We start from the raw sequence: 17,844 nt of genomic DNA, 5'->3' as shown, positions 1-17,844 counted from the left end.
GTGTGCTGAGGGCACTAGTGTCTGTCCTGTTGCATCCTTTTGGCTTCTGGCCAAAGAGGAAGAAATGAGATGTTCTTGAGGAAATGGCTGTGATTAGGAACAGGCTAAGGATCTGATCTCCAGAGATGCTGAGCATTTTCATCTCCATTGATTTCACTTGGAGTTGTAGGTGCTCAGTACCTCTGGGAATTAGATCTTACCTACGTTATTCTCTGTGCTCTTGCCAAGTGACCTGTGGCCTTGGTGGCAGGTTTCTCTTGCAACATACTGCGTGGTACAACACATGATCATGTACATGTTTCACTAAACCCTTACCTTTGTAAATGGAGAGGCTGAGAAGATATCTCCTGAGACACAGGCATGCAGGACCCGTCCGCATATCCTGCGCAGGACCCGTCTGCATATCCTGCACAGGAGCTGTCTTGGAAGCATGCAGACCGTATGCTGAACAACTGGACAGGAGCAGGGAAAGGAGGGCATGGCATACTATTAGTGCGCTCCAAAGGAGCCACTGCTGGCCGTGAGAAGGGTTGTCAGGCTCACGTCCGTATGCCAGGGAAGCCCATGAGCAGGACCAGCTCTAGGCACCAGCAAAGCAAGCAGTTGCTTGGGGCGGCACATTTGCAGGGGCACAAGAATCCAGCATGGGAGCTGAGAACCAACAGGGGGCCCTGGGAGCTGTAGTTCCTTGGTTAGCTCCCTGCCTATAGAGCCAGCCCTGGAGCAGGGAAAGAACTACATTTCCCAGCATTCCCTCGGCCACTAGCAACAGAAAAGGGAGGGGGAAGGAGTACGGAACTGAAACCTGCAGCTTGCTGTGAATGGTAGGGACAGAGCCAGCTCTAGGTTTTTTGCCGCCCCCCACCCCAGCCCTGGGCTCCCCCCCACCCCTGTGTTGCCCCAGCCCTGGACTCTCCCCCGTCCACATCCCCTGCCGCCCCAGCTCTGGCCCCCACCTGCACTCCCCTGCTGCCCCAGCCCTGGGCTCTTCTCCCCCCCGCACCCGCACCTCTTGCTGCCCCAGCCCTGGGCTCTCCCCCAAAGAAAGAATTGGGTGGACTAAATGGACAATGCACCTCTCTATCTGAAGCCTAGCAAGGGAGGTACGTGGATCCCACTAGAATTTAAATGAAAAGTAAGGGAGGGGAGGCTCTACTAGACTGGGCAGCTTTAGATACAGTACCAGGCACGTAGGAGGATTTACACTTCTGAGCCAGGGAAGCAGAAATTGACTTTTCTTTTCCAGATTTAGCTAATATTCAGAAAGGGAATCTAGCACCTGCCTTCCAGATTTGAACACCCTCAAAATTCAGGAGTGCTCAAGCTCAATTTGGGCAGCTGTTACTTCATTTCTCCCCAATCAAATATACTCATCCACTGTAGAAAAAGTAGAATAAATTGAGCAAGAAATGCTTCCCAGTGGTTTTTAGGACTGGAATTGCTATTTTCAACAGCCATTGCTTTTTTTTTTTTAAGTTTTAGTTTTATTTGTTTAAAAGGAAGACAGTGATATTGCATTGGCAAATTCCCCATAGAAACAAAGAATGGAACAAAAGAATAATAGAGGCACCTCAACTTTTCCTCATTTATGTAGGACAGTCTTATAATATGCATCCAGATATCCTCCAATCACACAAGCTGAAAATTGTTCCACTTTACTGCAGTTCTGTAACCATATGGGAACCAATCCTGTCTGTGTTCTGTGCACATCCAAAATTCCTGCTGAATGACCTGCCCTGGGAGTGAGTTACCAGTGACCCAGGGCTGGGGCGGCAGGAGGGTGCAGTTGGGGGTGAGGGGGGAGAGCCCAGGGCTGGGGTGGGGGGCAGCCAAAAATTGTTTTGCTTGGGGCAGCAAAAAACTTAGAGCCGGCCCTGCCCATGAGTGACACTGACCAGTCCTGGCTGCTGGAGAGCTTCAGGTTTGGCTTCACACATTGTAAGCTAGAGTAGCCTTTAAAACTGCCCTGCTTCTACAAACAGAGATAGGACACTGTATCTTTCTGCCTTTTTCAGCAATATCCCTACTTGCACAGGAGAGAGCAATTTCACAAGTAATTTCTACGATGAAAACCACTGCTGGGGGCCCATCAGCAGGATTAATGCTTACAGGATTTTTCTGGTGAGAATTTTTGGTGGCATTTACTGTAATTCCCTAGAAAGCAGAAGCTATTATATTAAAGGAGTCAGCCATCAGTAATTATATTCCTCCCACTTTTGTGTTTTTTTTTCCCTAACAGGCTGGCTTTGTTTTACTGATAGGACCTTTTGTATTTTTCTCCATTCAGAAGAATAAGTTTATTCAAATCTTTGCTACCATTGTATCCTTTTCAGGTAAGATGAAATACAGAGCAGCCTTGGGATAATTTCAGGCTGTTGAGTGAGTAGAATTATTTATCTCTTCAAACAATAGCTACATGTCCAACCCCTACCCCCCCAAACCACACAAGGGTCATTTTAAGGGATTTGTTTAATTCATATTTTGCCACTGATGTGCATGTCTTTCAAATGGTTTATGCTCCATCCTGCAGAGACTTCCATATGAAATAAGACTGGTATTTTCAATGGGGCCTAAGACGTTAGGGGCCTCATTCCCTTGGAAACTCAATAGGAATTGGGCACCTCCCTCCCTAGGTGCCTTTGAAAGCTAAATACTTGCCAAAGGCTTTGCAGGATGGGGGCCCTGGTTTCTGTTGGGCCAAATCATGCAAGGACACATTTTTAAAAAGCACCCAGAAGCTTCCCGTTTTGTGAGTAAGATTCAGAGCAGCGTTGCACATTTATATGGAGCAAAGGAATATCCATTAGAATAGCAATTACTAAAAAAGCGATTGGAAGGGATATTAAACCTCATGCTTCATGGCTTATGCCAACCTCTATCTAACTATTAGGAGATAATGCCCTGAGGGAGCAGATTAGCTCAGAACTGACTGCCCTGTCTGTGATTTCTTGCATCTTCCTCTGAAGAGTGATGGTCACTGTTAGAGACAAGATACTGGACTAGATGCACCAGGGGTCCGATCCAGTCTGGCAGCTCCTATGTATAATCTGTTGCTCTCAATGGGAGTTGCTGGATGCTGAGCACTTCAGAAGAATCTGGTTATTGATAAGGTGCCTGAATTCAACTGAGCTCTTTTGAAAATCTGGCCCCAGTTCTGAGTAGACCTTTTGAAAAGTCTGGCCTAAGGGCCTGACCCAAAGTCCACTGAAATGAACGGAAGGGCTCCTGGATTCTGCTCTGAGCATGTGTGACTCGGTGCTAAGGAATATCTCAGAATTTAGCTGCAGACAGATAAGAGGGAATCAAGATGGTTTATAAAAAAAATTCCTACATCATTGATTATTTTTTCCTGCCAGCAGTTGTTGAGGCCATTTGTGATAGAAGATTGTGGGTATGACAGAAAGGTCTGAGATCTTGGGTAAATCCCAAATGAACCTGAACTTGCAGACACATTGTTATATTTAACTTACTTCCTCAAACTGTACTTGAATAACTGTGACTTGGTGTCTCTGGTTCTCTTTCTGCAGTGATCCTTCTTCTTTTGTTTCCTAATATCTCTCGCCAGTTCCATGAGTTATGGGAATAGGCTGTTCATTGAGACTCCAGAGCTTTGCATGATCCTGGATTGTTGTATTTTGTTTGCTTGGGTTTTTGTGGCCAAACTAAAGGCTTTTGCAAAACTATATTAAAAATGGCTGTTATGGATATTCATCATTCATCTGACTGTACGCATTGATACCAGTGTCAGCTGTTTGAGTTGAAGTACAGAGGGAGGATTATAATACATTTGAAACAGTATTGGCTAGCCACTCAATAAACACGCTTACCAGACAAGTATGTGCATTTTGGAATGTTGGGGAGACCTGGAAGACAGAGACATGCCTCTTCTCTACAGCTGTTGACCCCACTGGTCTGTTATGAGCTTGACAGCTTCTCTGAGGATTTGAGGTCTGTTTGCACTTGGAAGTTTGTTCAGTTCTTTCACGCTGCTCCTCTCAAATCTGTGCACGAGCTGCTGTAGTTTCACATTTGCTTATTTAATTCTACGCACTCGGCCTTTCCTGTTTGCATTGGCAGCACAAGGAGAAACACTGTTCTACTCCTCATTATTACTCTTGTGTTTACAGATGACTGGATAGGGTCTTTCTTAATTTATGGGCTAATTAACTTCACTTCACACAATGCCATTTTCAGGGACTGGGTCTCCTACTCAGAACATTGTATTAAACATTAGGGGCCAGATCTTCAGTTGCTGTAAATCCTTGTCTCCAAAGGAAAGCTATTCTGGCCCTTACATTTGACTTTATATGAATGGGTAAGGAGTGTGATCTAGTGGTTAGAGCACTGACTGGGAAGTCAGGTCAGCAGCTTTTTGGAGATTCCCAGGCTCAGACTGAGCAGGTCATGACTTGTCATACCTAAGTGTATTTGCAGGAGCTAGGCATTTCAGAAATATGTGCTTTAAGCAGGGCTTTGGAGCTGTGCTCCGGCTCCGCTCCAGCTCCAGGCAAAAACCTGCAGCTCCACTGCTCCGGAGCTGCTCCGTGCTCCAGCTCCGGGCTCCGCTTCAAAGCCCTGGCTTTAAGGACTCTGTCTCTTTCATGGACATTTTACTTTAGAAAGTTTTAACATTATTTTAAAAGATTATTTCCATTTCATTTTTAAAGTTGAGAGGCGATAAAGCTTCTGGCTGAGTTTTCATTTTGCTGGATCGAAAAGAGAGGTGAGTTGGATGTTTAATTCCTGCGGGGATGCTTGAAGTATTACCTAACCGTTCAGAACATTGTTCCTGAAAGCGACTCAGCAGTCTGACCTACCTACAGTGGTGACTCATCCACCTCATTTCTGGGGCGGATAGGGATATAAGCATATTCTTTTCATAGCCTCATGAATTATCACTTGCAGTTTCCTTTGTGTTTCAGGGCAGTGCAATGCTGCATGCGAAAGCCCCTGTCACGCTGGTTATGATAACATGATGTCACTGCCAAGCCCTGCCTAGGCCAACTGTCCATCCAGTGGTCGTGTTGCCATCTGTAGGTTCATTGACATCCTTCAGGGGCAGCTTTTATCAGAGTAAGTTAGGGTTAAAAAATTGGCTACAGTGCAAGTGTGACCCAGCGTTCCGTGTGTGTTAACCATCCTGCTGCATTCCTGATCCACAGAGACTACAGCTCCCAGCCATGGGAGTTGATCCTTTAACTCAAGCTGGTGTGAATCACACGTTAGCTCTGGAGTTCCAGGGTTCAGGCCCTGGTGATAGCCCGGATGATGATTGTTACACAAAGAAAATGAGGACAGCAACAAGGTCAAATATTGTTTGATGGTTCCCAGTGGTGCAAGTAGAATTCATTTCTTACCCGTTCGCTGCACCAGCTAAAGGGGGACATGTGACTCCCCACGTGACTCCTAACATGACCCCGCTCCGCCCCGAGCCTGGGCCACGCGCTCTCTCCCTCCCCTCCCTGTGATCCATCCCACATTACCTGGGGGTAGGGGGGAGGCTCTGTCCTCCTCCCGGTGCGCTGGAGACTTCTCAACTGCAGGGCTCTCCGGAACCACAGCGGTGAAAAGAGCAGAACATGGGGCCGCCAGGCGGCCCCGTGCCAGCAGCTCCTACAGCACTGCCCTCCGCCCTACCCCCAGCCCTTCCATGCAGCTGAGTCTCCTGAGTCCTGTTCGGGGTCTGTACAGCAGCCCCTCCAGAGGACAGGGCTGGGGGGGGGGTGAGGCTAGGGGCGGTACAGCCACGCTGGAGGAACTGCCGGCATGGGGTTCTGCTCCTTTCGCCGCTGCGGTTCCTGGGAGAGCCCTGAACCGCATGGCTCTCCTGGGAACCGCAGTGGTGAAAGGAGCAGAATGTCGGGTGGCCCCATGCCGGCAGCTCCTCCGGCAGGGATACCTACAGACCCCAGACAGGAGACGCTAGATGCATCTGCATGGAAGAGCTGGGGGCGGTACAGCCGCGCCAGAGGAGCTGCTGTCATGGGGCTGCTGGGTTCTGTCCTCCTGTGTCTTTCCAGTATGGCATACCAGCTATAATGGCTTACTGGTATACTGCCGTACTTGCACTACTGATGGTTCCCAAATGGGCGATGCTCATTGGGCAACATACCCAGCTATTTGTTTTTCTTTTGCTCCTTCGCCCAGGTGGTGAATGCACCCAAAGAGCATTTGTACTCAGTCAAGCCCTGTCAAAGGAATAATTAGTAAATCCAAGAGAAATCTATTTGTCTCTTGTTTGTGTTGTCAGGAAAGTGTTGTAATCCTCGCCTGTGTTTTCAGCTGTTCATTGCAGAGGGCCCAAGCAACTTAATTGGTTTACTGAATGAGGTTTGTGTGTCTGTGTCTGATGTAGAGGTAATTGGCCTTGGCAGACAGCACTTTTTATGAATTCTGAGTAGGCCCAGCTGAAGCGCAGTGTCCGAGCAGCAACTGTAAACCCTGCTTAGCAGGAAGAAGCACGGGGTTGAGCATTATAGATTTTCTTTAATAGTCAGCATGACTGGGCAGATGCTGATGTTCTGTATTAGCCTTGATTTCTTCCTTTGGCCCAATCTTCATACACTCTAGTGTCCTAGGGCTACAAGGGTGGGTGGGGCTGGGTTGTTCCTGGTGCCTGTGGCTCTGCCTTTAAATAAGGGGTATTGATACCTGAGCCAGTCTTGTATAGGATGACAGTGGGTTTTATGTTCATGTGGCACAACTTGCTTAGATTTTCCCTGTGACCTCATTCCATCATTTTAGTAGATACTGCTGTCCGATTTCCATGCCCCCTCCCTCCCTGGGAAGTCAGACAAGTTCACTTGAAGATTATCTGTTCTGTTCCTTCCTTCTGGGGCACCTGGCATTGGCCACTGTCGGAAGACAGGATACTGGGCTAGATGGACCTTTGGTCTGACCCAGTATGGCTGTTCTTATGTTCTTATATTAAGTTAAAGTTCTCCAGGGATTGTTTTAACAAAGTAATTTTCTGAGAGTCCATTGGTTTTCCAAGGAAAGGAAACTCTGTTCAGTTAAGATGTTACCTCAAATCTCACATCCAGATCATAACAATGGTGTGTGTGTGAGATTAAAGGAACATGGTGAGCCCAGATACAAGATCTTAGCATCTTGCACACAGATAAGCAATCGCTTAGGCAAAACATTTGTACCTTAAGCTCTTTACACTTCACAGTCAGAGGTATTTCAAAGACTTTCCCATCCAAAAACAAATCTAGCAGAAGGAAAATGGACAGTCACTTAAAGTCAGAGGCTTATTATTATTTGCCATTACTATTACACTGTTAGACAAAAATAAAAAGGTAAAACCAGATACTATAAAGTTCTCCACTTTAAATGAGGGCTATAATTTTATTGATATTTTTGGGGAGGAAAAACATGTTTTTTTCCCTGTATTGTTCACCTTTGATGGACATTATGGGAACCCACAGAGGGACATACCCTATGTAAATGCATAGAAAACTGAAGTCTCTTTTAAAGAAGCTGACCTAGGGGATCACTGTTGCATTGAGAGGAAGGATAGTCTAGTGGATGGGGCACTAGCCTGGCATTTGGGGGGCCTGGGTTTGAATCTCTACTCTGCCACTGGATTCCTGTGTGATGTTTGGAAAGTTGCTTACGGTAACATTTTTAGAAGTGGCTCAGTGATGTAGGAGTTAACGCCCATTGGCTTTGGTGCCTAAGCCACTATTGAAAATGGGAGTTAGGCTCCCAAGTCACTTAGGCACTTGGACATTTGACCTGTTGTCTTTCTCGGCCTCGGTTCCTCATTTGCAACATGGGGATAATAGCACTGTCCCGGCTCTTAGGACCTTGAGGTGCTCAGATATTTGGTAATGGGGCTGAGATGAAGTACCTTTGAGAGTGGAAAGGTAACTTGATTGTCATAAATCTCCTTCCCAAGCTTCTCCTGATCAGAGGATTCTAGCGGTGCTGAACTTTTTGTGTACATTTTTGTGTACAGTCTAGACTGTTTCCTCACAAGCAGAGTCACCATTTACTAGCTATTGCTATTTTGTAATGCCCACCTCTCTTTCCTTGTAACTGGAGCAGAAGACCTCTTGGAAGCTGTCAGTATCCAGGGTTGATGGATTCTCTTGCTAGGTGGCAACTAGCAGCTGAGTGTACGGTGAAGTTAAAGAGTCTTTATCAATGGGGCCTTTCCGGTGGCATTTGCACTGCAAGCAGCAAATGTAAATAAAGACAGGGGATGATACAAGAGCCAGAAAGAATCCAGCCTGGCTGTAGGGTTGCCAAATTTTTGATCGCAGAAAACCGAACACCCTTGCCATGCCCCGCCCCTTCTCTGAGGCCCCTCCCTCATGCACTCCATCCCCCCTCCCTCCATCACTCGCTCTCCCCCACCCTCGCTCACTCGCTTATTTTCACCTGGTTGGGGCAGAGGGTTGGGGTGTGGGAGAGGGTGAGGGCTCTGGATGGGGGGGGGGAGCAGGCTCCAGGGAGGGGCCAGGGATGAGGGGTTTGGGGTGCAGGAGGGGGGTCCGGGCTTGTAGGTGGGGGTGAGAGTTTTGGAGTGCAGGAGGGGGCTCAGGGCTGGGGCAAGGGGCTGGGGTGTGGGAGGGGGTATAGGGCTGGGGCAGGGGGTGGGGGTGCAGGGTGCGGGCTCCAGGAGAGAGTTTGGGTGCGGGAGGGGGCTCAGGGCTGGGGCAGGGAGATGGAATGCGGACTCTGGATGGCGCTTACCTCAGGCGGCTCCCAGAAGTGGCTGGCATGTCCCTCTGGCTTCTAGGCACAGGGGCAGCCGGGGGCTCCGCTTTTGCCCCTGTCCACAGGCGCCACCCCCACAGCTCCCATTGGCCCTGGTTCCCGGCCAATGGGAGCTGTGGAGCTGGCGCTTGGGGCAGCACCTGGACTGTGGGCAGGGGCAGCGTGCGGATCCCCCCTGGCAGCCATTGCGGGATATGCCAGCTGCTTACACAGGAGCCACATGGAGCTGGCCGCTGTGGCCAACCGGACTTTTAACAGCCTGGTCACCTGTGCTGACCGGAGCTGCCAGGGTCCCTTTTTGACCGGGCATTCCAGTCGAAAACCAGATACCTGATGACCCTGCCTGGCTTTCAGATCCCAGTTTGAGTTGGTAGGGCTGGCAGGTGGAGGTAAAAACATCATTTTGCTTAATAATAGAGAAAATCTGATCAGCTTGTCAGATAATGAAAAACATGGAACCCCAGAGTGCCATTTTTTTGAGTCACTTTTCTAACTTCAAACATATATTTTAACTGAATCCAGCCTGTGGCAGTGACAACTTTATAGCACTCCTTGAAACTGGCTATTGTGTAGAAATTCCTTTCCTTCCAGGGGCCTTTAAGTCTCTAGTTTGCACTGTCTGGTCACTAAATTAGCAATATATGTTTTGCTGCTGGATAATAATGGCTGCAAACTCTGTTCAGGGTTTTGTTTTTATATTAAGCAATGTTGAAAGTACTGCATGTTTTAAAAGGAGCAATGCCATTTGGACAGCAATCAGCCTTTGCAGCATATTGAAGATGGGTGCATATGTACATACACATGCAGTGGAACGTATCTGCAATGAACTTTGGTGTAAGGAAACTTTTCTCCTGACTACACTGGGTTTGGAAGCAGGCCCTTTGTGAAGAGGAATAAAAATCTAGGGTAAAATCCTGGCCCCACTTAAGTCAATGGGAATTTTGTCATTGATTCAATGGGGCAAGATTTTCACCCTTTGAATTGCTTTAGTACAGAGTGGTGTTCAAAACACTATTGCATTTCTAGTGAGCCTCTTCTTCTGGTGCAGTTTTATGTAGAAAAGATTAATCCAAACTACAATGGGTGTGAATTATGTATTTGTGTGTAATATTTGCTCTGAAGTTTAAAGGTTAATTAAAACAACCTTGAATAAGGTGGGGGCGAGGGGAAGCTAAATTCCTATGTTAAATGTAAGTTTGTTGCTAATTGGTAAAAATCTGGAGAAAAATCAAAAGGGTCATTGTATATTTAAATATATAATCAGCCTAGCTAAATCAAAGTGAACAAAGCAAGCTGTTTATAAATGGCCACTGCACTTAATCAAATCAATGCAGGAAAAGCCTACTTTCTGAATTAGTTATTCTAAAGCTAGGAAGCTGGCAGCAAGTTCAGAAGGGTTTTTGCTTAACTCCATATGCTGCACATATGGTTTTATTCGTTATATGAATAGTCTGGGAAACGCTGGCAGAACAGAAACACCACAAAATGGAAAATTAATGTTACTGGCAGCGTGAATTGTACATGGGCCCAACTTATGAGGATTCCAGATCTCTTATAAGTGAAGTGTTTGGTTTTGCAGCTTGATCTAGACCAGTGTCAGGAGACTTGGGCTCTATTTCTGCCTTGACTTGTTGTAATGTTGTTTGTGAACTATTTCTGCCTCTCAGTTCTGTAAAATGGGGGAGAATAATAATGTTTAGTGCTTTGAGATCCCAGATGAACAGTATTACTATAATTGTTCTAAGTGAATGTAACTTAGAGCTAGTGTATTTTCCTGCATGCTTTTCCAGGTTAACAGAGTTACTGCTACGGACACTGTGTCTTTGAGGAACCTTTCCCCAACATCTCGCTCACAATAGATGCTAGCAATTGCCTCAAGGCCACAGTGGATTACAGCACGATGGCTGCAATCAAAATATATCTCCTTACACACCTAAAAATGTCCTGTTTAGTGCACTAAGAAATGTAGGACTGTGCCCTAATATGAGTCTGAAAACCTATAATTTATGCTAAAAACCCTTCAGGTGAGATTGACTTGCACCAACAGAGAGTCTTCTGAGTTTCCCCATTTCATAATCCATCCTTGCAGAAGCCCATGGAAAACTTCTATGTTTTAATTTAATATACAGCAGTTTTGGATTGTGCTGATGTGAGGAAATTGTGTTCTCTGTTTATGGGTTCTTATGTATTAACATTGCCTTGTGCACGTTGCAATGTTTTGTTTGCTTGTGTGAGTGTAACCTGTAGGTAGCAGCTTCATCTAGGAAGTGATTTCAGTCAAGATTCAGTCAGAACCATGCTTTTTGGTGTTAGACTCAGTTTCCAAAAAGAAATGCACCACATTTGACAATAAGCATTTATTGAAGATATATTGAAATTATAGTACTAACTTTAATTGTGTCACATCATGCCTTCCCATGTTATATGTACGAACAGGTGTGGGCCATAAAAGTTAGCAAGAACTTTAACATATATATGTATATCTTGTAATCCTCAATGAAGAAATAATATGCTTAAAGAAAATACATTCCCATCTAAGAAAGACTTGATGAATTTATGAAAATAACAAGTAGGAAATGGGATTTATGGGATTGTAAATATTTTATTTGCTGTTAGGAAGGAAGGATTTGGAAGCCTTATTTATTGAAAATTAGTTTTATTTTTCCCTGAAGGTGTTTTAAACTTAATCTTCTTGATGCTTTTTTTATGGACACACAGGGATTTTTATATGAATACTAAATTTTTTAGCTCATTTCTCTTTGCAAGTAATTTTCCCCTAAAAAAGATCCCATGCCACAAACCTCCATTGATACTGATAATGCAGTATATTCTTTTGAAGTGCCAGTCTTTATTTCACATTATTCACATTTTTTTTATCAAATTCCAAACTTGAATTAAAACTAGTGTTTTGATATTCCCTTCCCCACCTTGTCTCATCACCCTGGAGGCATTCTCATTTTTCTTCCCTTTTTGGAATCAGACCACTTGTAGGGCTGACAAACTGCGGACAAAGGGCTACGAGGTGCACACCGACGCTCTGCTCATCGGGGCCCTGGGTGCCTGGGACCCATGTAACGAACGCGTGCTAAGGACCTGTGGGGTAGGCCGTCACTACGCGCGGCTTATGAGACGCCTGATGGTCTCGGACACTATCCGCTGGTCACGGGACATCTACACGGAACACATCACCGGCCACCGACAATACCGGGAGTGAGCCGGGGAGACCTCGTCCACCCGCAAGGGGGAAGGGACCTATAAACCACCCCCTGCTGACCTTATCCCCTGAGTCCCGAACCCACCCAACCTAACTGAATCCCACCACGTGAGGGTTGCCCCATCCCCATTACCCAGTCCACTTACTTATGCCCACGACTGTCTGTACTCCCTGTATGAGTGATTGACCCTCACCGCTTGTCAACTGTATCTTGATCCCGCCCACCGTCTACCCCCCCATTGGGGACATTGCAGTCTGTATGTATTATGTGTGCTGCCCAACCCCAAAATACTAGCATCCCCCCATACTCTGTATGTTACCACCAATGACCAACAACTGACGCTTCAAATTTTCTGTATCATTTATTTTTAAATATTCTCTATGCTAAAGAGTGCATAGCTTTTTGTTTAAGTAATAGCGGTAGTTTGGGAAGCATAGTAGACATGCTACAGGAGACTGTAGTTCATTTATGTATAATTAGATGTGAAGGTCCTATGCACCATCCTGTACCTTACCAGTAAACAATAATCTGACCCCAATGGACCTGCTAATGAAGTGAAAGGAATGGTTTTTGCTTTCAGTCCTGTGCTTCATTTGAATATGTAGACTCTGCCAGCTATGTAATGAAGCGGAGTAGCTTTGGGTCTAACAGACCCATAATACTAGCAGTGTCACACCCTGTCCCTTCTCCACTCACCTCTGTGGCACGTGTCTAGTGGATAAATCCTGTGGGAAAACTGTTTTCCTTTGCACTCTGACCTCTGGACTGCTGGAGGGCTGGGTGGTGGGGAATAGGCAGACAGCTCTTTCAGTCAGGGCCTGTTACTGTAAGGTTCTGAGCATGGCCATCTCCCATGAGCTGCCCCTTCATCATACCCGGTAACATATGTTGTGCTAGGTATAGACCCAGTGCAATTTGCTCCCTCCTGTGAGTATCAGAAGAATGGGAGTCACAATGTTTGAGTTATAATCTCTCACCTGGGCTCTTCTAGGGGCACTTAACAGTGTGTTACCCTTTGCTCACAGCAGAGCATATAGTCACGATCTAGTCCTTGGAGACTAGTTGGATATAGGTAGTTGGAGGTCACTGAGCAAAGTAGAGCAGCATTTTCAGCAGCCACAGCCATGATCCCTATGGGAAATGACTGGCAATTATGAAATCTCTGCTGTTTCTTAGTAGCCTGAGATAAAGTTTACACACTCTAATGTGCATTACTATTAGATGAATGCAATCTGTGATCACATCATTGTGAATACTGATGGCTTGATCATATGCAGGTATTTCCATTTTCTGTGCAAATACAATGTCCCTTATCAAATGGGCTTCATTTATATTTTGACTTCTATTCTTTGTGATGGACAATGGCTTCTTTACTACTATATGAGGGTTTTGTGATTCTCACACTAAGCTGATCATGTGCCTACTTGATATTAGGTGGAGCTTCAAAAGTGGTGCTTTCAGACCAAGGCCTCTATATACTACATATAAATTACTGGCATTGTGCTGTATTGCATCCCACGGCAGACTCTCCATGACAGTCTAATGCAACACAGCCCACAGAGTGGGCACTTTGATACAACTTTTTCTTGACGTACATGAATCCTCAAAGATGCTGATCAGCACATAGACTTTTTGAAGAAAAAAAAAATTGCCCTCTCCAGTAGTTGAATGAGGGCCAGATCCTTGGCCGGTGTAAATCAGTGGAGGTCCACTTTGAAGTAGAGCTGCACACAGGGTCCACCAGCTGAGTTTGGGTCCACGCATTTTGACAGTATGTGCAGTTGGTTACTAGTGTTTGGTGTTATGATACTCAGATCATAAGGGCGTCCTACACAAATCATCATCCAATTCCCTTATTTGATAAACATGCCACTTCCAGGAGCTTCTGCTATTACATTTGTGGGAAGAACAAGCCAATTGTTTGTTTGTTTGAAATAATGCGATGTCAGTGCTGAAGGGGATCAACAAGGACATGATATGCAGTGCAATTGGTTCCCAAGGCTGGTGCTCGAACACTTGTAATTTACAGCTTTGAGGTGACAGGATGCCTGAAAACAAGGTTGAGTCCTACAGAACATAAATTACTATGTTCACTATGAAACTCCATTTAAGGAGACCTGTAATGTGCAGCTTGGGACAATCTTTATCAGATACCATCCTAGCTGGAATGCTGTTCAGAATCCTCTGCTGTGGGGGATATTAATGTAGATTTATTCTGTGGTACCATCCTTTATTTTCCCCTTATTAAATTAATTTTAATTAGAAAATTTCAAAGTAACTTCTACCTTCACAACTGTACAAAGGCACCACAACATACGGAGATCAACCACGGAATAGGGGGTGGTTGGGAAAAGTGGATAACAATTGTATTTACACATAGCTGTAGGTCTCTCCATTTTGATCCTGTTATGGAGAAATGGAGCCTTATTTATTCATAGATTTTTAAGGCCAGAATGGACCATTATGACCACCTAGTCTAGCCTCCTCCATGTCACAAGCGATAGAATTTCACCCAATAGTTACTGCATCGAGCCTATAACTTTTATTTGAGTGATAGCACACATCTTTTACAAAGACATCCAGTCTTGATTTAAAGACTCCAAGTGAAGGAGAATCCACTGTGGCCCTGTGTAAGTTGTTCCAATGGTTAAGTACTCTGTGTTAAAAATGTGTGCCTTATTTCTAGTCTGAATTTGTCTAGATTCAGCTTCCAGCCATTGGAACTGATTATGCCTTTTTCTGCTAGAATAAAGAGAATTGTTTGCTATCAGAAATCTCTTCCCTGTGAAAGTATTTTTAGACCATAATTGAATGGCCAGAATCGCCACTGAACTTTCCCTTGGATAAATTAAATAGATTGAGCTTGTTAAACTCATCACTATAAGGCATGTTGTCCAGACGTTCAATAATTTTTGTAGCTCTTTTCTGAACTCTTTAGAATTTTGCAACATCAGAAAATGGATCTCAGAACTGGACGCAGTATCCATTACTTATCTCACTAATGCTGTATAAAAGGCAATATCATCTTCTTACTTCTTCTTTATATACCCCTGCTTATGCATCCAAGGATTGTGTTTGCCATGTTAGCAACAGCATCACCCTGACAGCAAATGTTCAGATGTTTCTCTACCATTACTCCAGCGTCCTTTTCAGTGTTGCTGTACTCCAGGATAAGTGCTCCCATCTTGTAAGTGTGACTTACATTCTCTGTTCTAGATTCCACATTGCATTTTGCTGTATTAAAACATAGGTTGCTCACATTGCCAAGCCCTTCAGATCAGTCTGTATAACTGACATGTCCCCATCATTATTTCCTACTCCACCAAGTATTTTGTCATCTGCAAATTTTACCAGTAGTAATTTTATATTTTCTTCCTGATCACCGATAAAGATCCTAAATAGCATTGGACCTCTAGAAACATCGCCATAGGAGACCGTTTCTCTATTTACAATTACTTATTGAGATCTATCAGTTAACCAGTTTTTAATCCATTTAACATGGGCCACGTTGATTTTGTAAAATACTTATTTTTTATCAAAATGTCTTCCAGGACTTCCTCAAATGCCTTACAGAAGTTAAAGTATATCAGTATATCAACACAATTACCATTATCAATCAAACTTGTGATATCATCAAAAAACAATATCCAATTTTCTTGACAAGACTTATTTTTCATAAAACTGTGCTGTCTGGCATTAATTATGCTACCATCCTTGAATTATTTACTGATTATGCTTCTTATCACTATTTCCATATTTTGCCCAGGATTGATTTTGTGCTAGCCAGCCTACAGTTTCCTAGGCCATCCCAATTACCCTTTTAAGATACTGGTTCCAGTCTTCTGGAATTTCCTAGTGTCTTTCAAGACTTGTTAAAAATCAACATTAATGGTTCAGAGAGCTCCTTGACCAGTTCTTTGAATCCTCTTGGATAAAAGTTATCCAGTCTTGCTGGTTTAAAAAGGTTGGTTAAATGTTAGTTTCTCACAGTCAGAGTATCCAGCCAGAGCTCTGAGAGCCCAAACAATAATGTAAAATTCACATGAATTAAAATATAATTGATAATACTGACTGATTGCCAGATAGCACCAGCGCAAACACACACACTTAAAGACCGCTCCAATTGCAATCTCTGGCCCTGATCCTACAAAGGCTTATGCATATGCTTAACTTTGAGCACTGTAAGTAGTTCCATTGACTTATAATTGCCTTGCAGTCTGGCCATTCTCACTCCAGCTAGGCTCACTCGAGAGAAATAACTTGAGTGCAGATAACTGGAGTTAGCTCTGCAGTGAAGACCTACCCTTGGGCAGGGGTTATTATGGAGGTGGACAACAACAGGACTAGATCTGGTGAGTCAAAGTACAGACAGAGTTCTGTATATGTGTACACTGCTACAGCAAAAGGTGCCAAAGGCTTGCATGTTAGGGGTCATGGATTTATAAGCATACAGGATGAAGGTCCCCATAGAAAGAGTTAGGAGTTATGAGTCTGAGTTTTTGTGGGGTTAAACCACTTTGTCTGGGCCATTAGACTGTTCTGAGTTTCCTTAAGTTGCAGGGCAGCTGCATAGAAGGAGCGTTAATAAAGACTACCTTTCCAGACCATGAAGTCTGAGGGGAGCCTGAGATTAGGGGTTTTCCCCGGTGCATAGAGTGGGGAGTTGAGGGCACAAAAGGTGAACAGAGTGAATTGAAGCAGTTGGGTCTGTTTGAGCTTTGTGTGAGTCCTGGAGAGAGACAGAGGCCCAAAACAGCTGCTTCAGGGGACAGAGCACTCGTTCTTTAGCTTGTGGGTTCTGCGTGAGGGAGTTGCCTGTGTGCTGTTTGGTACGACCGCTGTGCAAAGAGTTAGGACTTGTGTACAATTTGTAGATAAACCAATCACCATTAAGAAGTCTCTGGCTCCATGTCATTGATTTGTGCTCGAAATGGGAAAGTGACGTGTAAGGCCCCAAAATCTGTTTCCACTCAGCAAAGAAGCAAGAGGATAGTATTCTCCCTAGAACTAATTTCACAGTGCTGGATGTAAAATGAAAATCTGACGCCTAGCAGTTAATTTTTACTGCCACGTGCTTCCATTGTGCTTCTTTACTTAATGCTTACAGGTCTGTTGTTGAAAATCACCAAATGTTGTTAATTGTATGTTGTTATGGATTTCAGAGGATGGTGTCTCCACTTGCCCTGCAACCCTGAGTGCCTTACAATGCTTTGCTGTTGTAGCTCCCAGCCTGGGATGCTCACAACCAGCCAACAAGTACACAGATCACACCCTGAAGTGTCTGTGTGCTAGACAGCACTGGCTTAGCAGTTCAGACCCCACCACCCTGTCTACAGCCCCACTCTGGCTTCCACCAGCCTTGGTTACAACCAGCAAGGTGACCCCAACACACACACAGTCCCAAATTTTCCCAAAGCCATGTGCTCTGGAGTGTCCATCCCTCTCCTGGACAGTTCAGAGAAATGAGGTTCGTTCGTTCGTTCTTGTAAAGACACAAAGCACATCACAACGTATTAGCTTAACATCCTTCCATTTAAACACAGCACTGAGTTGGTTTATAGTAAAAAAATAAAACAAATGTATTAAACAGAACAGAGGTTAAGTGATGCCAAGTAAAAGGAATAAAGTTAAAAGAGGTTTTAAGCAAATAAAAGTGAAAACGCGCATATAAAAATCTAATACTTAACCTAGCAAGGTACAGGCTTTCTTCAAGATACACCTCTACCTCGATATAACGCTTTCCTCGGGAGCCAAAATATCTTACTGCGTTATAGGTGAAACCGCATTATATTGAACTTGCTTTGCTCCACCGGAGTGCGCAGCCCCGCCCCCCCGGAGCACTGCTTTACCGCGTTATATCCGAATTCGTGTTATATCGGGTCGCATTATATTGGGGTAGAGG

At 44.7% G+C, this 17,844-nt stretch overlaps 1 protein-coding gene across 1 annotated transcript in view; it reads left to right on the top strand.

Annotated features, from left to right (window-relative positions):
• LOC113406357 (transmembrane protein 104-like) overlaps positions 1 to 17,844 on the top strand; it is a 93,204-nt gene that overhangs the window by 35,115 nt on the left and 40,245 nt on the right. The window contains exons 7-8 of the mRNA XM_026650782.1: positions 2,016 to 2,121; positions 2,240 to 2,333. Coding sequence (XP_026506567.1) covers positions 2,016 to 2,121; positions 2,240 to 2,333 — 200 coding nt within the window. The remainder of the gene's footprint in view (positions 1 to 2,015; positions 2,122 to 2,239; positions 2,334 to 17,844) is intronic.

The sequence above is a fragment of the Terrapene carolina genome, unplaced genomic scaffold (genome assembly GCF_002925995.2).
Source record: "Terrapene carolina triunguis isolate 2854851 unplaced genomic scaffold, T_m_triunguis-2.0 Scaffold93, whole genome shotgun sequence".
Classification (NCBI taxonomy): domain Eukaryota; kingdom Metazoa; phylum Chordata; order Testudines; family Emydidae; genus Terrapene; species Terrapene triunguis.
The sequence above is the reverse complement of the archived record's forward strand: the minus strand, read 5'-3'. Positions and strand labels throughout refer to the sequence as shown.